Source organism: Dendropsophus ebraccatus, chromosome 6 (genome assembly GCF_027789765.1).
Source record: "Dendropsophus ebraccatus isolate aDenEbr1 chromosome 6, aDenEbr1.pat, whole genome shotgun sequence".
Taxonomy (NCBI): domain Eukaryota; kingdom Metazoa; phylum Chordata; class Amphibia; order Anura; family Hylidae; genus Dendropsophus; species Dendropsophus ebraccatus.
Window position 1 is genome coordinate 79,176,017 of NC_091459.1, and position 22,580 is coordinate 79,198,596.

Here is a 22,580-nt window from a genome sequence, read left to right on the forward strand (position 1 = left end):
CAATAACAATCAGGCTTTTACTGTAAAAACAATTACCTTTAACAGAAATATTTTTGACTGAAAGTAGGTGAAACAAAATTCAAAGACTTGGGGGCACTCCCTTTAAATTGAGCTGTGTGTTTTTGTCTTAGTCATCAAAAGTCTAAAATGACAGAACAAAGTTAAATATCCTTATATATATTTTATTATTGTTATCAAAAATACAGTGTGCTCAGCACCTTGAGGAAATGAGCTGCTTGTTACCAGTCAGTTCTGCTTTGCTTGTATATGTCAGGCACCAATGCAGGAAATTATTACAAAATTGTGCACTTGCTTGTTAAGAAATGGCTTTCTTCTGCCACAGGCCAATCCTCTGGAAGTTTTGCAATTCCATCTAAAGTTTTCAAGTTTGGCAAAATAGAGAACACTCTGAAATATAAAAAAAATACATATATTGTCATGAAAAATAAATGAGCCATAAACAATTATTTTTGTATATAAGCTAAAATATAAGCTATAAGCTAAATGTCAAAAGTTTTGAATTGGTCTGGGTCTGAATGTTAAGACCCATACCGATTGTCAGAGCGAGAAGGGAGAGAAACGCGCTGCAGCACGTTCAGCATAGTCAGTTGGGCTCAATAGACTTACATTATGAGCTGACTGATCATGTGACCTAGAGCTTGGAGAGGATCGTGCTTAGCGCGGTCTTCTCCTGGCTCGCTCACCTCATCAGTACAGGTCTGAACACTAAGACCTGAACCGATCAAAACTTTTGAAATGTACTACAATCTACTACATGTCAACAGGAGCTGTGTAAAACACTATTATTCCTGCAGTGGAAATTCAACACTTCTTTCACGTTATTTGACTGTTAAGGTTTCAACTGCCGGATACCCTGTGATCAGCTCATCTTTAGGAGACGCTTCTAGCATAAAAGAATTGCCCAAAGCAGACAATATGCTACAATTGGAAAGAGCTTATTAGGTAGATCAATGCACACATTGAGGCTGGGTTCACACACAGTATATTTCAGGCAGTATTTGGTCCTCATGTCAGGTCCTCATAGCAACCAAAACCAGGAGTGGATTGAAAACACAAAAAGGCTCTGTTCACATAATGTTGTAATTGAATGTTGTAATTGTATTTGCTGTTATTTTAAAACAACGGCTGTTGTATTGAAATAATGGCAGTTATTCACTGTTATATGGCAGCCATCCACTCAATTTCACCATTGTGTGATCATAGCTTTTCTATGCTTTCAATCCACTCCTGGTTTTGGTTGCCATGAGGACCAAATACTGCCGGAAATATACTGTGTGTGAACCCAGCCTTACTCAACATTTTTCGTAGATCAAATCTATACACAAGTTGATAAATGAGCTTCAGAAGGTAAATATTGGTGCGCATGGCTGTTGATGTCACTCAACACATACAACAAAGCTGCAAACTACAGGAACTAGTTTAAAGAGTAACTATAAAATATTTTGACCATTCAGTTTTAGTTAGCTTAGGTCATGATAATAATTTTTGCAATATACATTAATAACCTAAAATGAACAGTTTTTTAAATACATAAGGCTAATTGTCCCCTCAAAGCTTTTTTTGCCTCTGTGATACTTGTGCATTTCTGCTGGACACGCCCCCTCCCTGGAGATCTGTACCTAGAGTACAGACTCTGAAAGCAGCATCAGATAACAGCCCTGACACAGGGAGAAACAGAAACAAAACCTCCCCCCCACCTCCTAGCAGCACGTTCTCCCCCCTCTCCTCACAGAGATCACATAGCAGAGCTGAGGGTGTTGTGTGTGAGGAGCAGCGCAGGGGAAGAGCTGGAGCTGACATTATCCTACAGTGTTATGAGAGCAGATGACTGTATCTAATCCCACTGTGTGTGATACCATCTGCTGGGGCTCTGTATCTAATCTTACATTGTGATACTGTATGCTGGGGCTCTATCTGATCCTGCTATGTGTGATACCATCTGCTGGGGCTCTGTATCTAATCTTACATTGTGATACTGTATGCTGGGGCTCTATCTGATCCTGCTATGTGTGATACATCTGCTAAGGTGCTGCTCAGTGAATGGAGGGACCCAGCCAGGGAGATGAGGGATAGGCCACGCCCACTTTGTCTCAGCCAGGAGAAAAAATCATTTATTCTTCTGAGCCAAACAACTAGGGATATCTCGGCGACCGTACACACTATCAACGCAGTTTAGGGCTCTTTTTAAAGGGTAACACGTGGGCTTTTTATTTGAGGAATTTTTTGGCTACTGAAATTATAGTTACGCTTTAACTGCATAGTACAGCAGCAATCGTACTGGGAGTGTAAGGCACTAACAGGGTAGTACATGATTAGAAAAACATATTCATCATTAGAGAGACTTGAACCTCGAGCATGTTCAAGTTCCTCCAAACCCGAATGTCTGGCATTTATGGTTGAGAATGATGAGTAGAGATGATCTAACTTCGCACATGTTCAATTTCATCTGAACCCATGTGTATAGCATTTGATTACTGGTGGCTGCCTATGGTTATATCAAATGTTTTCCATGCAGCCTTAGGGCTGCATCAAACTTCTTCAGCCACCAGTAATCAAATGAGGTTCGATCATCTCTTCTCATTATTCTCATCCATAACTTGTGCTCCATTAATGGTAACAGGGCTTAACTGCAGTACCAGACACTGACATGGACAGGTGTGATACTCTCCGTGATAATGCAGCTACGTTTTTCTAACCTTGTCTGTTGTCAGATCTATGTCAGAAGGATATGTTTATAAAACAAAAATAAAAATATTTGCTGTCCAGGTAGATAACTAGAGGGCTCCCACAAGTAAAAGCCACACTCTGTTGGCTAGTCAGGCTGCTTAGGAGTCCACACAGTAGTGGTTGTGGATAATAAAGCTCTTTGGAGCACTAGCTGATGCAGTTTCAGGTACAGTAGGTTGATAACTGAGGAGCCCTTATGGTAAGGGCCCTATTACATGGGGCGATTATTGTCCCGAAAATCGTTATATCATTGGAATTTCAACAATAATCGTCCTGTGCAATTGCAGGCAATGATCGAAATATCGCTTGTGTGTCGTTGATCATTGGTTTTGATCTGTAATAGTTCGCTGTAATTCCACATTTGTTCACTAATCATTCAGTGTAATTGCACATTGTTCATTATTTTGCTGGAATCAGATGGAGTAAACAATCGTTGTTTTTTATAACGATGGTAACTAACGATTATCATTCTGTGTAATATGGTGAACGATTTCAAGTTAACGATAATCTCGTTTGTGATAATTTATCGTTGATTGGTAAAAAAAACGCTTCCCCTAATAGTACCCTAAGACATAGAATCACACAGAGTTAGTTAGGTAGACATGCACTACAACAAAGCAGTGTCTTTACTGAGGAATAATCATCTTGGCAAAATACTGTTCCAACAATTTAGCTGTGAATAACTGAAGCAAAGGAGCGACCTTGGGGGATGTGTAGATATATTGTTCTTTACTCTAGCTTCTTGTGGTATCCTTAAGGGTCCTTACACACCTTAGACTTTCATCGGCAGGTTTGGCTATTAGTCTAGCGTTTATACCCCCCCAATAGATTAGGTCATTGGAGATCGGGGTCGGTCGTGATGGAGAATCACCCCTGACCCATTTGTTTACAAATAGATAAGGTGCAGTAAGAGCGCCCTAGCTGCGGCTTACCTCTCCCCATAGAGAACACAGAAATGCTTGGTCGTGTATAAGGAGGGCAGACCGTTGAAATACCTGATGGTCTGATGACCATTTAGCCATCAGTTATTGTAGGTGTATGGCAACCTTTAGAACCTTTGCATTATGCAGGTCCAATGGATATGTTGCCAATAGGACTCTATGATTTACTTTGCAGGAGCTTTTTTTTCTTGCCCAAATGGTCCCAGGCAAAGTACTTGATGCAGGTCCTCCCCTTTATGACAAAGGCCACAGTGACGCCGGTCTCCATGTATAGGAGCAGCAAAGGCATTGGTCTTTTAATTGCCTTCTAAGTGACTTAATAAAAAAAAAAATTGCATAATCGGTGGAAAACCAATTAGCTGTAAGAAATGTGAGCAGATGTCGTTATATTGGGCCTGAATGTAGTCAGGCGACATTGTGAACACTGTTTTCATTAGCCTGTAGCACAATGTAATCATTACGGTTTGTGACTCAAGTATAAATGCAGAAATATCAAAAAAAATATGGTAAGTTAGTATATCTAATAACACAATGGTTGTAACGTACCGTAGTCTGTAGTCTTCCAAAAATTCACACGGATTTGACTTCAGAACAAGTGACTCTAATGGAGAATACTTCAAGTCTGCAAGTCCACTCAAAGATTCAATGTGATTCTCTGCAAGTGATAAGTGCTGGATTGCAGGAAGCTTTGGCAGCTGTTTAAAGGACTTAAAGTGATTTTTGCTTAAATTTAACTCTTTGCACCTGTAATAACCGAGGTCAGTCTATTATATTAAACAGTACTCACAAATGAGCAGGTCAGTCATTACAACATAGTTTAGTAGAAAACCAAACTGCAAACTCTAAAACGTCCTTAAAAGGGTTGTCAAGGCTTAGGAAAACATGGCCACTATCCTCTAGAAATAGCACCATTCCTGTGTCTAGTTTGGGTGTGGTTTTGCAGCTCAGTTCCATTGAAGTGACTAGAGCTGAATTGTAATACTACACACAACCTGGGGACAGGGGTGATGCCGCTTTCACAAGGAAGTAGCTATAATTTTATTAATCCTGGATAACCCCTTTAAGAACTGACTATTAGGCTGGAGTCACACATGGCAGTTTTCTTTAGACACAACTAAGAGTGAATTAAAAAGAATGGGGAATATAAAGGAAGGATTCATACTCCTTACTGCTGGATCCACTTGTGGTTTTGGCTCAAAAACTGCACTTGCAGTCTTTCAAAAATCTACTGTGTGTGACGCTAGCCTTATAGTAGCGATAGAAATGTGACTCCATTAACCATACTATAGACACAAGATAGGGAGCCTGAGACTGTAATTAGAGAAATAGAAGTAACAGTTTCCTCCTTGGTCGTGCTACAGAGACAGTGCTATTTCTTATATCACTCAAAATAATTGCTGCATTGAACAAATGATCCCTTAGCATTAGAGATGAGTGAACCTGGAGCATGCTCGAGTTGATCCGAACCTGAACTTTCGGCATTTGGTTAGCGGTGGCTGCTGAACTTGGATAAAGCCCTAAGGCTATGTGGAAATCATGGATATAGTCATTGGCTGTATCCATGTTTTCCAGACAACCTTAGAGCTTTATCCAAGTTCAGCAGCCCCAGCTAATCAAATACCGAACGTTCGGGTTCGGATCGACTCGAACTCGAACCCGAACCCGGTTCGCTCATCTCTACTTAGCATCCTTTACTACCCTGTTTCCTCGAAAAGAAGACATCCTATAAATAAAGTAAGACCCCTGCCACAAGTAAGACCCCGACGCCACGCCGATAAGGGGAGGGGGTGGGGAGAGGGAAGGTTGTTTTTTTCTGGTTATGCTGCTTTGTGATGACAACTACTATACAGTATATAACAAATGTTCTTGATTCTTCTTTAACATTAAGGGGTAGATTTATCAAAGGGTGTAAAATTTAGACTGGTGCACACTGGTCACAGCAACCAATCACAGCTCCTGTTTCCTTTCACCAGAGCTGGAAGCTGATCAGTGATTGGTTGTTGTGGGCAGCTTGCACCAGTCTAAATTTTACACCCTTTGATAAATCTCCCCCTAAGTGTTCATTCTTCTTCATGGAAAAATAAGACATCTGCAATTCCTTACTAATCGGCCTTCCTTCCTCTAAACTCTCCTCTCTCCAGTCCATTCTCAATACAGCGGCCAGGCTCATCTCCCTGTCCAGCCGCTATACAGATGCCTCCCCCCTGTGCCAGTCACTACACTGGCTCCCTATTAAACTCAGGATACAATACAAAGTCCTTATGCTCACCCATAAAGCTCTCCACAGTGCTGCACCTCCCTATATCACCTCCCTAATCTCTGTCTACTGCTCTACCCGTGCCTTACACTCCTCTAATGACTTACGACTAACATCCTCCTTGATCCGCACCTCTCACTCCCGTCTCTAGGACTTCACCCGAGCTGCACCCGTTCTATGGAATGCATTACCCAAGACTGTCAGACTCACCTCCAATACACAAAGCTTCAAACTTGCCCTCAAAACACATCTGTTCAAGCAGGCTTACCAGGTTCCCTAATTTTGACTGCTACCCTCAACCACCCCCCCCACACACACACACACATAGACACACACACCTCCACCACACACACACACACACAGACACATACATACACACACGCCAAGCATTTAAGCACTTAGCTGGTGACAGGTTCACCCACCCTTACCTGCACTGCCTTATTTATAAAGATGGCCGGATCATAAGAACAATGATGCACTTTGCCCCTCTGCCATTTTGTCTCAAACCCCCTCCTGATAGTATGTAAGCTCATGCATGCGAGCAGGGACCTCACTCCTCATGTATGGATAATTATATGTATATCTCTGTAATGTCTATTTTTTTGTCTATGTATGTACCTCCAGAATTGTAAAGTGCTGCGGAAACTGTTGGCGCTATATAAATAAAAATTATTATTATTATTATTATTATTATTATAAGACATGTTGCAACTTTGGGAGCAAAATTAATATGAGACACAGTAGTATTTTTGGGAAACAGGGTATATAACGAAAGCTGAATCTTGTTTAACCTCTATCAATTGAGATTATGATAAATGTCACAATACAGAATTGTTTTGCCTTGTAACTGAGGCTGCTATGGCATCAACAGTTACATGGAAACTACCTGAATAGTACAAACATATATGTAATTGTAACAAACACTAAGCATTGGGATCATTTGTGAGATAAAAAAAAAATTAAACAAACATTAGAAATAAGAAATAACATAATAAATCATATTATAAAATCTCAACCAGTCATCCCTAAAAGCTTAACTTTGAATGGAAACACATTGAGGCAAAATTATCACAGTTTGATAAACATGGCACATACAGGGCCCTTTCACACGGGCAGATTGTTGGCAAGGAGCGTTTCTAGAAACGCTCTTTGGCTGATAATTGGCCTATGTCAAAATATCAGTTATCAGCCTAGGAGAAGGAAAATGCCCGCTCGTTGGCTAAGCACATCTTTTGTGTGGACTGTAAAATTTATTGTTATCGGCAGCACTTCTCCCTGTGTAAACAGATGTGTGGCCAATGGCAATATATTTAAGTGGCTTCTCAAACAATGCAGTGATATGAACTGCTTGTCTATGCTTAAATAAAAATATATTTAAAAAAACAATGCAGTGATTGTTCATGCAGCTTGATTATTCATGCCTTGCAAAGCCATTGCAAACGAGCGCCCATCTTGCTTTAAAACGGTCTTAAGTAATTCCAGTTTTCCATCTAACTTTTATACCAACCTTATGCCGTCTTAAAGATCTCTGCCCCAATGTTGACCCATCTCAGCATAATGTGCAGCTTTTCAGGCCATACCATTTTCCTTGTGAGGTCACCCCCCCCCCCCAACTATGAAGTGAAAACTGCCTAAAACACAAAATAAATGTGTTTTGAGGAAAGATGCCCCACGGTGTGCCAAGATTTTTCAAAGTTTGGTATAAGAAAAAGAAACTCCAGGCTGATATATCTGAGCCAAATGTTTCGAAAAACGAAAATTTTATTTCAGGTTCATGTCTACTCTGATATTTAGCCAAGACAGCACTTGAACTTGTATACTTGGATAACAGTTGGTTGTGACAAAAGTACTAAGCAAAACATGAATGCAATGTGTCCGGATTGTTAACCCTTTCGCCAAGGGTAAATCCATGCGGTCTTGCCATTATCTGCTAGGAATCTTTATTATACATGGTTGAGCATCAGCATTTACTCTTAAAAGGACCCAATCAGCTCCTTGAGGGAGTGTGATATGGCCTCTGTACAGCTGCCAAGGAAAGCCCTGTAAAGCTATACCCGGCAGACTCTGGCAGGTTGGCAATTTCAAAATATTGCCTAATTTTCCATTCCGGCACCTGGTAATTAGGCATGAGGTCAGAGCCAAAGAAGCATGTAATCACGTCGCCTCTGCCCTCTTCCCAGTCACTCACGCTTGAGCCTCTGGGAACGTAATGCAAAGCTCAACGCTCAGGCTGCCAATCAAGCCCGATTGGCTGGGAATAGGGTCAAAGCAATTTGACTACTGCCGTTGCTCTGCCCTCATGCCTAGTTACTGGGCGCCAAGACGGAGGATTAAAGATCAATATTTTGAAATTGCCACCCTGACGGAGTCTGCCAGCACATCATCAGAGAGCTATGCCCTGCAACTATAAGGGACTGGCGCCAAGTCACACTGGCTCAGGGACGAGATTGGTTCCCTTTAAATAAAGCACATTTTTGATTATATGAAAGGGAATTACTATTGTATGTGTGGCATACCTTGGCAAACGAATGGCACTCAAGTCTTTCAAGGAGTTGTCGACCAACCAAAGTCTTTCTACTCTTATCAGACGGCGAAGAACTCGCTGAAAATTGTTTTCTTGGTAAGGATCCCCAAGATCTTGATAAGACAGGTTTATATTCTATGAACAAACAAAAGTAAGTTGGATTCCCATCATGTGACCTTCCTTACCCCATTCCTAAGGCTTAGCCTGACCCTTTTCTTATGTTTTGTCATTTGCTTTCCTTATGAGGAGTTTATACAACAGCCATAAATAAAAATGGAGGGGGGAAAATCAATTCCCAGATAAATTGAAATTTCATTATACTATGAAAAACAGCAATATATAATTTTTATGGAAATATATTATTTCTGGGAGATTTCTGAGATTTATCATACTCCCTAACAAGCTGCTAAAAGTTCCAATTCAGCTGCTCTCTGAGAAAATTGGATTTCTTTATAACAGTCACGGCTTACGTTACAAGTCATTTGCACATAGTCAGTCATGGTTTATAGTTTGTTATGTATGAATTCATTGTAAGCAGGCAGCGCTGAAGCTGGAGTCTTCTCGGCTCCCTGGGGCAGTCTACAACACCTTGTAGTGCAAAGCTATGCAACCTCTATATGCACCAGTGACGGAAACCAGTCACTGAGGCATGTCATACTGGCTTTATTGTCTCTAATGGTTTCAAGTTTTCAGAGATGCCAGACAGCTCTTTGTTTTATACATATATATACTTCAAGGAATGCTACACTGAGTTCGGACCAGCAAAGGCCAATTTATTTCTCCATGGAGTGCTAAAACATAATAAAATATTACTTGAAATGCATTGGGAACATGTTCAACAGACTAAAAATCTGCAGACTGACTGCTCTCTGTCAAACTATGCTACAATGCTTGTGCATCAGCTCACACTGTTCTTGTATCTTTCTTACCTTTTACTTGACTTTAGAAACTTGACTATAGAAACCAGATAATGAAACCTTAAAGCAAATATACCAGGACAAGCAAGAACAAATATTTTCATATGCAAAAGAACACTGCAGAGACACCATCACGTGTCTCGACGTCAGTGAACTAGCCAGACCTTCCTCCGGGAAGGAACAACCAAGCCAAGGAATGTCTCCAATTAAGGAAACCACCTAAGCAAGGTATCCATCTACAGACAGCTGTTTCAGGGTTTTTGCCCCTCATCAGTGTGGAGTAGGTTTCTAGCTAGTGGGAGCAATGACTAGTAAGTGCAAGCTGCACAGCTGTCTGTGGATGGATACCTTGCTTAGGTGTTTTCCTTAATTGGAGACATTCGTTGGCATGGTTGTTCCTTCCTGGAGGAAGGTCTGGCTAGTTCGCCGACGTCAAGACACGTGATGGTGTCTCTGCAGTGTTCTTTTGCATATTTGATTTCCCAGGGGACAATGTTCTAGAATACACTGACGTTGAGACACGGGATGGTGTTTTGGTTGAGGTCAACCAGGGTCCTTTTGCAAATATTTTCAAATGACCTGGTCGGAGCTGCCACACAGATTCTAATGGTGCCATCCATTTTTTAAAATGATGCCCGGTGGGCCCAACACCCCCAATGCATCAATATCTTTGCACTGAGGAAAAGCCAGGGCGGCCATATTGGGTGATATTGCTGCACTGGCCCCTGCTGGGCCCGCCTCCAGTGCAATTGACCAGATCTTGGGAACCCGGCAACGTTTTGAAGAATTGATTGCACCATCATAATTTTAGCGACGGCACAGGCCAGGCCGCATGCAAATGTTTGTTTATTACTTGCACTGGTACATTTGCTTTAATATAAGAAACCTTTTTACTGCTGTACAATCACACATGGACAAAAAAAAACATGGTGTTATGCAAATGGAAAAGCCTTGGCATTAGGTATTGCTAAGTTTTCTATGTTTAAATGAACGTTATACAAACGGCCACTAGTTGTCCCCCTTCCTGCCAAACTGTGGTCCATGCTCCCTCTGTGCCAATATTTGGTCATGTTTGGTCGTATGTACAGTATAATGTTGATATAAACATGGAAAACATAAATTTAAATAAAGTGAGTATATTGTAAAACTGCTTGGGATCACAACTCTGATTTCTTTAAAGGGGTTGGCCACTTTATAGTAAAATTGCTCAGTGTACAGTATTAGTAAGTGTCCTCACTGTATATACTGACAGCAGCTCCGTGTGTACCTCATAGAGCTAAAATTATTCTCCCCTCCTCCAGGCTGTGCTGCCCTGCTCTGTGGCGTTTCTTGCCATGAGATGGTTGACATGGAGGAGCATGTGACCATGTCCCGCCCCCCAGTGTCCACCACTGAGCCTGTATATGCCTATGGTGGACACTAGGGGGCGGGACAGGGTCACATGCTCCTCCATGTCGGCCATTTTATGGACAGAAACAAAACAAAACAGTGAGTACATTTACTAATACTGTACACTGAACTATTTTACTACAAAGTGGCCAACCCCTTTAAAGAAATAATGTGATTGGTACACTGTTACCTTAAGTGGCCACCCTACAGTAGGGTATGAATATGCCTGGTTCACAACTTGTACACTCCATATGCCACAATGCGTTAGGGCAAATCTGAAGGCAAGAAAGGATCTATCTATCTATCTATCTATCTATCTAGAGAAAGGAGAAAGCCGCACTTCCGAATCCAAGTAGCGGGTGCTATACGGAGTAAGTCCCTTGGCACGGGATCCCAACAAATACAAAAGAAAATCCGTAGCACACCAGCGCTGGTGTGCTATGGATTTTCTTTTGTATCTATCTATCTATCTATCTATCTATCTATCTATCTATCTATCTATCCATCTATGCACAAAGAGACGCAGCACTCGATATGTAGCAGCGGGTGCCAGCTGTAAAACCGTGAATCACTCGGTGTATGGAAATACAAAAAGAAAATTACTGCGGCACTACAAAGTGGTGAAAAAAGTTATAACGGTGTACATTGCCTGTACATGGATTGAATAAACCACCGTTATAACTTTTTTCACCACTTTGGAGTGCTGCAGTAATTTTCTTTTTGGATATCTATCTATCACAAATTGGTAACCTTAATGTTACTGGTCAGGTTCAAAATAATTTGGAGAAAAATAATTTATAAATATTAAATAATCATTTATTTTCCATTTATAAATCAATTTATGGAAAAAGAACTGTGTTTAAATTATAGGTACCCTTTAAGATAAACTTCTGACATGTCACAGCAACCTGTCAGAAGTCTATATCAGTCAAGGTCTGGGTGCTGAGACCCCGCCAATTGTTACAATGAAGAGGCAGACACACGCAGCAACGTACGCTCTGCCTCTTCATCGCCGTCTCACTGCTGAAGTAGCAGTCAAACCAATAATAATGGAGCCCCATGGAAATTCCAGTAATCACTGAACCAGAAGTTCCATAGGGCTCCATTATAATTCTGTCATCTGCTACTTTACCAGTGAGACAGAAATGAAGAGTCAGAGCATGTGTTGCTGCGTGCATCTGCCCCATCATTCTAACGATTGGTGGGGGTCTCAGTACCCGAACCCCCACCAATACAAACTTGATAGGTACCCTTTAAGAACTTTAGCTTATACTAAAAATATACAAAACCAACCCAGCTACAGATCCAGCACAGGATGCCAGGTGAATGATTCGCCAGGTAAATACAAAATGGTATTGATAACATTTTAATCGAAATAACAATGTAAATAGTAGAAAGAAAGGTGGTAGCGTTGGGATTCATATATACAAATAAAGATCCTGAAGACAGAAAAGAGTCTGCAGATATAATACTAATAATTAAAAGGGTAAACTAATAATTTACCAGAACTGTTAAAGGCTGTGTTGATTTATCATTTATAGCTCTTTTTAATCTATACATCACTTTTTTAGGCTACTAAGAGTAATGGCCCGATTACACCAACAGATCTGACGACAGATTATCTGCCAAAAGATTTGAAGCCAAACCCAGGAGTGGATTTGAAAAGAGGAGAAATCCAGTCTTTCCTTTATGACCTGTTCTCTGATTATAGTCTGTTCCTGGGTTTGGCTTCAAATCTTTGGCAGATAATCTGTCGTCAGATCTGTTGGTGTAATTGGGCCTTAAGAAGAGTTAGAATTTGTTGATAGGAATTCAGTAGATTGATGGAATGACATTGGGGCAGGGGTCACATACACTATCTCTACAATAGCATGTAGCATAATATGTATTATCCCCAGGGCCGGATTAAAGGGAGGGCACCAGGGGCACGTGCCCCGGGGCCTCCACCACTTAGGGGCCCCCACCAGCAGGAACCCTTGTAGATCGGTTCTGCTTACCCAGGATATCAGGCTATGTAATAGGACCCTCAAACAGTGGGCAACAGCGCACAGAAAGTGCTGTGTTCTCACATTGCCTTATTAACACAAGTACAATGTGGGAATACACTCTGATACTTTGCCCTCCCCGCTCCTGTCTCTAGGGTCTGTCATCTTCCTCTGCACTGCAGCCTCTAGTGACCATCCCGTGCGCAACAGAGGAGGATGCTAAGCAATACAGCCAGGAGCGAGGAGGGGCCTGTGCTAAGTCGCCTACAGTAAGCTGCCATCTGTATAGATCGTGGCATAGTTTTTTTTTTGGGGGGGGGGGGTTGCCGCCCGGGGCCTCCACCAACCTTAATCCGGCCCTGATTATCCCACTAGGAAACAGGAGTATGAGGTCTTACCAGACAATTCTCCCAGTTTTCTTGCAGTCTTTGCCTCCATATCTCTTTATCGTTTGTGTGTGTCCTTTCTTGGAATAGATGAGCCTCTCCTCTTATTACAAGTTCATCCTCCGTCGGCCCTTTGTTCATATAAAATGTATGCAAGTGTTAAAAGAATAAACAGCTGAAAGGTATTCATCTGCTAACAACAATAATAAGAGGGAAACATTACATGGTTTGAGTTGAGTGGATAAACATTTTAGTAAGACTTTAGCAAATGTTTTTTGCAGATAAGAGGTTTCTTATTTTACCTTCTCTCACTCTAGGACAACGAATTTGAGTCCCCTGTACGTCATGTTCTTTCAACTTGTGCCAAGTTAGATATTTGAACGCATCACATGGAAGCTTTAAATGCGGAGAAGAAAGAGAGCTAATTATGTTTTGAAGTGTTTTCATGTGCATTCACGGAACACTTGAAAATGATTAAACCACGGAAAGCAACACCTTGAAATCACCAAAGTCACAGAAGGACAATTGAGATTAAATATGCAAGTAAAAGTTACGGTACCTCTGTTTTGATTTAAGGAAGAACTATCACAGCATTCAGATTGTGTATCCTTATGGCATTTGACATAAATCAACCTCCAAATCCCTTATATGAGGTTGGAGACTTCTAAACACTTTCACAACCTATCACTTACCAAAAGAACTATACTCTGTAACATGGCTACAGATTACACATGCTGATTGCACGGGTTCAATACAACTTTTGAACAGATTTTGTCTATTCTCTATCCATTAAAGTTTTGCATACCATTCAAGATTTAAAGAAATAAAAGGGGACATTTATCTAGACTGCCTTACCAGTACGCTGGTCTTAAATAAAGCCCTGCCCCCTTTTCCTAGGTCATATTTACTAAAAGGTGCAGGTACACTCTGAAGCAGGTGTAGATTTTTGCCTGGTTTATGCGAATCTGCTCTCCCCTTAAAAAAAATGTTTAAGATGGTTAATAGTAAGATTAACCTTCATAAACTTATTAAATGCCATTTTCTAAACACCATTTTTATGTGTAACACACTGGCTTTTGTTTTGATTGTAAAGAAGCAAGATATCAATATTTCTATTTAAATGGATTGTTCTGCTGCCTATATAGGGGCAACACATTTACCAGCATTGTAAACATACATTATGTCCCAATGGGACTCATAGTCCAATTTCTTTATATCACAGGCACATCTAGACAGGTTTCAATAAAAGGCAATGGAGGAACCGCAGTGGTACAGAAAATTACGTGGTGGACAAGCCGAGAGGATAAAGGATGGGGGAATGCCTGCAGGCACCCGCCACCATGGGCGCATGCAACCCTAGGGCGGCATGCAATCTCTGCAGCCACCGGTAATCAAATGCTGAGTCAGTTGCCGACTCGAACACTTTTGACAGATCAGCTCAACACTAATCACCGTTTGTCTTTCCTTGGTCCACTTTTGGTAGGTACTAACTACTGCATACTGCAAACACTCCATAAAACCTACCATTTTGGATATGCTCTGACCTAGTCATCTAGCCATCGCAATATGACCCTTGTCAAATTCACTTTTTTTCCCTTTTTGTCCATTTATCCTGGTTGTCCGTAAAAGCGCCATTTGGGGGCATGAAAAAGCCTGTCACCAGCACCTTCATGGCGTCTGCACCCATGTCTGTCCGCACCTTGTCCGTATAACTCTTTTTTTAATATGAAGAAATAAAGACAAAGAATTTTATTCGTTGAGTGCAACTTATTTTTCTTCTCTATATTTGATGATTTTCATGGTTGTATCTTTTTATAAAGTTAGCCCAGCCATTACACGCTGCTGCTGTTTTTCCTAAAGTTGCATACTTTGGCTTAGTGATGCTGGATGGGACTTGTAGTACCACCATGTTTCTCTTTGTATAGAAGATATCCTGGTTATAACACATAAGCTTTAAGAGCTAGCTGTTTACTTGCTGCCTAATCTTATTCACTCCACTTATCTGTGGTTTTAATGTCCAGGCTAGTAGGATTATCTGTAGAATAAAGATTAGTATATATCACATGAGATCCATAAAAAAAAATCAGAAGAATACTAATACAACACTAACATAACATGAAAGCTCAGAAATATTGACTCTGTCTTCTCTTTAGAATGTGTCCTGAAATTCCGGTGTACCCTGCGGCATCAAACGAGATTGTACTTAGCTATTTTATTTATTCTGACAACATATGTCTGCTGTCTGCAAATTAAATGTTAAAAGGTTTTTGAATGTTTAATCAACAGTACACGGGGGATGGTCTGTTTATTACTACACTTCAGCTATTTAGTGAGGAATGAAGAGGAAATAGACCGAGAACTGGAGTAAACATAAAGAGGACACTTGCCCTGTGCCCACCAGGCCTCCTGATAAACTCCTCATACCAGTGATTTCAGATAACACTGCCTAATTACATGGTCAGGAAAGGGCACTAATGTGGTAGTTACCCTTGGTGTCTATAAGTGGTGCCATGGTGGGGTAATCTTTGCGGCAGGACACTCAGAAACAGATGTATCATTAGGCAGAACAAGCCTGTGTTTATAGGCGGCTGAGGTTGACAAGTAGCTCAAAACAGTTTTATAAACAGCACTAAAAAAAACACTGTAATTTACATCGTGTAAAAATGGGTCCCATTAAACTCATTCTCAGGGATCATGGTCCCAGACCTGCATTGCTGTTGCTGACACATGAAGTATTGGTGCTTAAAGCTCAAGACCAAGATTTTACTGCATTTTCAAAAAGGAGAAGAAAATAAAGAGAGAAAAGACAGCATCTGCACATTGTACTATATATATATATATATATATATATATATATATATATATATATATATATATTATTATAATGGTCTTTGTAGATATTTTATCACATTGTATATTTTATAGTGATATTGATTACTCATTCAGATCCCTACTCAACAGTAAAAGCAGGTCAGCAAGGACAAAGACACAAAGCAGTCCACCCACGTGGGGGAGGAGGGGGGGGGGGGCATTTGAAGGCTTTTGGGCCCTGAGGTAAAAGGTCAACTTTACTCCGTTCCACCTGACATGCATGTTGTCCAAGGGCCCTATTCCACCGGACGATTATCGTTTGCATAATTGTTAACGATTAACAATCTCAAACGACCGCTATTGCAAAAGACCTGAAAACGTTCACTCATTTCCATGGAACAATAATCGTTACTTATGATCGTAATTGCGATCGTTTTTCTTTGCTATTTATTCGCTATTGCGTTCGTATCTATTGCAAACGACCGAATGATGTCTTATTCAATGCGAACGATTTGCGAACATTTTGCGAACGAGCAACGATAAAAATAGGTCCAGGTCTTATAAATCGATCAACAATTTCTCATTCGGTCGTTAATCGTTAACTGCATTTCAACCGAACGATTATCGTTTAGATTAGAACAATTTAACGATAATCTGAACGATAATCGTCCGATGAAATAGGGCCCTAAATATCTGCCAGCCACAGCTTGTTTGCAGCTACCTTAAGGGAAGCTTCACACATACCGGATCCGGAGCAGATTTCACGCTGCAAGGTTGCAGCAAAATCAGCGGATCCTGGTAGTGTGAAGTTGAATGGGTCACATACCCGCAGCGGAATTTTCATTCCGCTGCCAGTATGTGACCCGGCCCCTTTAACCCCCTGTCGCCTGCAGCCCCCGGCCGGAGAATACATTACCTGCTTTGCGCCGCAGCTGTGTGTGAGGCTCCCGGCTCCTCTCGCCGTGCACTGATTGGCTGATGGGGACCAACGGGACCTGAAAACCTCACACACAGCCGAGGCGCAGGCTGCGGGTGGCGGTGCGTTAAAGGGGCTGGGTTACATATCAGCAGTGGAATGAAAATTCTGCTGCGGATATGTAACCCCATAGACCTTCACACTACCAGGATGTGCAGTGTGAAATCCGCTGTGGATCTGGTACGTGTGAAGCTACCCTTAGTCAGTGTTCCCCAACTCCTCTCCTCAGGGACCACCAACATGTCAAGTTTTCAAGTTTTCCATAGTATTTCTCAGATGATCGCCACAGGTGTACTCTGTATAGGATATCCTTACACCATAACTTGTTGGGGGTCCTTAAGGACTAGAGTTAGGAAACACTACTTTAAAGGGGTTATCTAGGCTTAGAAAAACATGGCTATTTTCTTGCAGTTTGGGTGTGATTTTGCAGCTAGGTTCCATTTAAGTTAATGGAGCTGAATTGTAATACCCCACAAAACCTGGGGACAGGGGTATTGTTGTTTTTGCAATAAAGTGGCAATGCTTTTTCTAATCCTGGATAACCTCTTTAAGTGATTCACTGATACAGCACTGGCAGCCAGGGGCAATGCTAAGGTATTAAAACATCAGGGGAACAACCCTATGGCCCACAAATGATATACATTGTAGACAACATACTGAGCACAGATTAAGAAAAAAGCTCAGCACAACCTATGAAAGTATACCTCTAAAGCAGTCATGTCAAAACGGGCCAAATCTGGCCCGTGGTGTGATTATTTTTGGCCCGCCAGGCAATTCCGAGTTTCAATTAAATCTGGCCCGCCATGGCTACTATATGAGAGACTATGTGGGAGGTCTGGCTACTATATGAGACTATTGGGGAGGGCTGGCTACTATATTAGACTATTGGGGAGGGCTGGCTAATATATGAGACTATGGGGAGGGCTGGTTACTATATAAGAGATTATGGGGGAGGGCTGGCTACTATATAAGAGACTATGGGGGAGGGCTGGCTACTATATGAGACTATTGGGGAGGGCTGGATACTAAATAAGAGACTATTGGGGAGGGCTGGCTACTATATGAGACTATTGGGGAGGGCTGGCTACTATATAAGAAACTATTGAGGAGGGCCGGCTACTATATGAGACTATTGGGTAGGGCTGGCTACTATATGAGACTACTGGGGAGGGCTGACTAATATATGAGACTATGGGGGACGGCTGGCTACTATATAAGAGACTATGGGGGAGGGCTGGCTACTATATAAGAGACTATGGGGGAGGGCTTGCTACTATATAAGAGACTATTGGAAAGGACTGGCTACTATATGAGATTATTGGGGAGGGCTGGCTACTATATGAGACTATTGGGGGGGATGGTTACTGTATGAGACTATTGGGGAGGGCTGGCTACTATATGAGACTATTGGGGGGGATGGTTACTGTATGAGACTATTAGGGAGGGCTGGCTGCTATACGAAACTTGGGGGCTGGTTGCTATATGGGCACTATTGGAAAGGTTGGCTACTACATGGGGCAATATTGGGGGGGGGCTATTATATGGGCTGGAGTTTAATCATATCACAGCAATTTATCATGTCAAGTATCATAGTGCACAGGGCTGGGAGACGCACACTACTGACAGTGCCAGGAACACCACACGCTGCTCTGACAGTGCCAGCACTGCGGCATTCGCGCTTCAATATTTATGAATGTTGGCCCGCAACTTTGTCCAATTTTTTAATTTTGGCCCACTGTGTATTTGAGTTTGACACCCCTGCTCTAAATATTGCAGCACCATATAATACTGAGATAACAGCTCTACAGAGTACAACTTGACTACAGCACAGATAAAGGGTCTGTCCTATGAACAACATCAACTATCTACAGCATAGGTCATAAATGCATGATCACTGGGGGTCTCACATCTGGGGGTCCCCACTGAACATGAAAACAGGAGTCCTGATTTCCTCTGCTGAATGCAGCAGTGGTCATGCATGAATTTTCCTGTACATGTATAGAAGTGAACCTTGGTACTTTAAACATCACTAGTAATGTCTGCTTTTCCATCCCTCAAAATGTCCCCATACAGCAATAGTACCCATCTATGTCTCCCCACACACAGCTATAGTACCCTCCTTTATGCCCACACATAATAATAAAGCCATCCCTGTAAGCCCCTTAAACCTCAAGAATAGACTGCCCTATAGGGGAATCTGTGGCAGGTCCCATCATCCCATCTCTTGATGTAACAGTGTTCTAGTTTTTACAATTGAAGTTGATTTGCTGTACATTTTTAAAGAGAACGTTGTAACCTTGGCTCAGAAGTGGGATGAATACCCATCACTCAGAGTTGTTATAACTCCTCAAAGAAACACATCATCAGGGGTCAAAAACATTCACTGTCTAATGGCGTTCAGTCTAGATACAGAAAGCCTGGCCTGCTGGCCTGCTTCCCCTGCAGGTGCTGTGTCATAGTGACATTGGTCGCCATTCACCATGTTTAAGTTGGGACACACATAAATGAGATGGATGTGGATTAGCAAGTGCACCTTTACAGTTCAATCAAAGAGAGTTCTAAAGAGCCTAATGTTTACTAGCAGCAATATATCAAAAATTGATTAGTGACCATATACGTTTCTGAAACCTATTTTACTATGACCTCCACCAATACCACAATATAACCTAAAAAATGCTTTGTCCTTCAACAACCTGCTGATAAGGCATGGCCTCTCCAAACAAGAGGGGCTAAGTATGAAAAGCCACATAATACTGCTTAACGCAAGGGGCAAGTGTCAGGATTAATAACTATAAACATAAATCAAAGGTGTTCTACTAGTAGGAAGATGAATGTATTTACTGCCCTATGGTCCTGCAGAAGGTCATTTTCAAACTAGTAAACCATACTGATATCACTGAGTGATACTGTCCTTATAAAAAAAAGATAATTTTAATAGTATATACTTTATATTGTAAAATATATGAGCACCTTAAAACACGTTGTACATGCAGTTACTATTCCTAGAGGGAGTTTTCTGTAGTTATGGAGCAGAAATTGCACTCAGCTAGAGATAAATAGAATAAAAAATAACAAGATGTTTAGGTGCTGTGCACAGCCCATCTTATTATAAGTATACATATGGAAATGGGGAAAGTACTCACCGGAGACGAAATGCCGGAATCACAGCTCTGCTGCAATACTCTTCTGTTTCTTGACAAGACTGGTAAAGATGTGTTGGTTTCGCTTAGATCAGAGCAGTGCGATGAATAGGATTTGGAGAAACTGTTACTGCTTGTGTTCACACCTGAGGAGCTGAAGAGATAATATTATAAGCAGAGCATGGAAATCACTAGCTATGCTTCATTTCAGGATTATATTCCTAGTCAAAAGGCTTGTCCCTCAAACAGATGTCGGCCTCCACTAATGCATAATATTTCATTTCACAAAGCATATCATTTGAAAAGTATACGCTACTGGAGAAAATGCCCTGTTATTTATTTCCTGAGACCTGTAATACAAAAGTGTCATGGTTTACTGCTGCATGAGGTTAGGAATTGATCAAACATGACTGACAATGACAAAGGCTCCTGGGTGCAGAATCTAGGCTCCCCACCTATGGTGTCATTTATAATCCTGCTGTCCTTTTATGAGCAGGAGAAGCATTCGGACCCTCTCAGGCTCCGGCACTTTAGGCAACTGCTTCATTTGCACTTCAGTTTATATATACCAAGAATCAGTATATTATCCTCTTATGTGGCTGACTGGCCTGGCTATGTACCATCAGGGATGGGGAACTTTCAGTGCTCCAGCTGTTTCAAAACTATATTTCCCATCATGCCTGGACAGCCAGTGATTTCTGTTCGGGCATGATGGGAATTGTAATTTTGCAACAGTTGTAGGACTGTACCTTCCCCATCCCTGCCCTAAATGAATACCACTGATGGAAATACAGATAGATAGATAGATAGATAGATAGATAGATAGATAGATAGATAGATAGATAGATAGATAGATATGATAGATCCTTTCTTGCCTTCAGATTTGTCCTAATGCATTGTTGCATATGGAATGTACAGGTTGTGATGATAGATAGATAGATAGATAGATAGATAGATAGATAGATAGATAGATAGATAGATAGAAAAATAGAAAACAAGCCGCACGTCCGATTGTGATGTGGCGGGTGCTCAGGTAATAAGTCCTTAGGCCAAGGATTCCGAAAGTAGAGGATGGAGAGTCCACAGCACACCAGCTCAAGTGGTAAAAAAGTGAGTTTTATTCCAAAGATGAAGAACGAAACAGATGCAACGTTTCAACAACCTCTCGCATACTTGAGAAAGACAACAAGAGTTTGTTGAAACGTTGCATCTGTTTTGTTCTTCATCTTTGGAATAAAACTCACTTTTTTACCACTTGAGCTGGTGTGCTGTGGACTCTCCATCCGACAGATAGATAGATAGATAGATAGATAGATAGATAGATAGAGATAGAATCTGTGTTTTAGTTAGTGTTTCATTTTCATAATTACACTTATCAATATACATTATGGATTAACCCAACTACGTCAGTGGATCCTTTGACTTTTTAATATACAGATAAAACATGCAGTGCCTCCCTATAGTGGTTCATGTCATAGTTTATTTTTACCATTCCAGGTAACAACAGTTATACATCATTTCTATCAATTATTGTTAGAGAAACTGCCGGATATCTAAGTATATTGCCCACAAATTGCTATGACAAGTAAGATAAGGATATGGATGTGATGTATGAAATAATTCTCCGGGAAAACCCTAATGTATTTGCTCAGTTCACCCTTCACTCTTGCTAGTTTCCTGTTTGGTTGTATTTGAAAAGTAATCTATTTCCATGAAAGGCACAAATTGATTTACAGCATTATTGCAGCAGAATTGAGAGCGTAATGACCACCGCACCAAGGGCTTAGGATCGAAGCCAAGTCTGGCTGATTTCCTTCTGGCCATTTCAGGGGACATTCTGGCTCCTGGTGCTTTATTAAATCTTATGGAGTGTATGCAGAGAACTGTACCCCAGGAGATGATAAAACATACAAATACATCAAATACATACTATGTGAGCACACAGTTTCAGAAAATTACATTAATGGTGTTCTAGGAGTTAAGACCCCAACAAAGCCCGGAATAAAAAGGACCTTATACTCAATAATGTTTTTAGATTTCTGTAATAACCATTAATTTCATGTGGGTGATGTCTCCTGGGAATTCACTGTCTTCATGCTTGTCCTTCCCTAATGACAGAAATCAACAAGCAGATCCAATTTTTTATAGTTTACTAAGTGCTTGCTGTGGGCACCTAACATAATGGAATTAACTAAACTTGGGATACTCTTCAGATACATAACTGGTATTTTCCTATTCTACTTGTTCTAAGCCACCTCAGATTAAATCAGCGGTGTCACTTTAAAAATCTTTTGACATGTCCTAGAGACAGTTTTGGCCGGGTGATATCTGGTGTTTGGACCCTTCCTGATCCGTGATAGAGCCAGAACTAGTGCTTGGCTGAGGGCTTCACTCCTCGGATAACTCCCTCCGACAGGCTTCATTGTAAGTCTATGGAGACCATCTCCTGCACCAAGACAAGGCCTTAGCCACTTCAGTGCGGGTCTAAATACCTAGACCCTTACCA

At 41.2% G+C, this 22,580-nt stretch overlaps 1 protein-coding gene across 1 annotated transcript; it reads right to left on the reverse strand.

Annotated features, from left to right (window-relative positions):
• Positions 1–217: 217 nt before the first annotated feature.
• Positions 218–21,357, reverse strand: LOC138795226 (uncharacterized). Its single transcript, XM_069974220.1, has 7 exons — positions 21,248–21,357; positions 20,078–20,228; positions 13,450–13,543; positions 13,160–13,278; positions 8,463–8,605; positions 4,236–4,433; positions 218–408 (listed from the first exon to the last, which is right to left on the reverse strand). The coding sequence occupies exons 1-7, from the start codon at positions 21,355–21,357 to the stop codon at positions 294–296; spliced, it is 930 nt and encodes a 309-aa protein (XP_069830321.1). The 3' UTR covers positions 218–293.
• Positions 21,358–22,580: the final 1,223 nt, after the last annotated feature.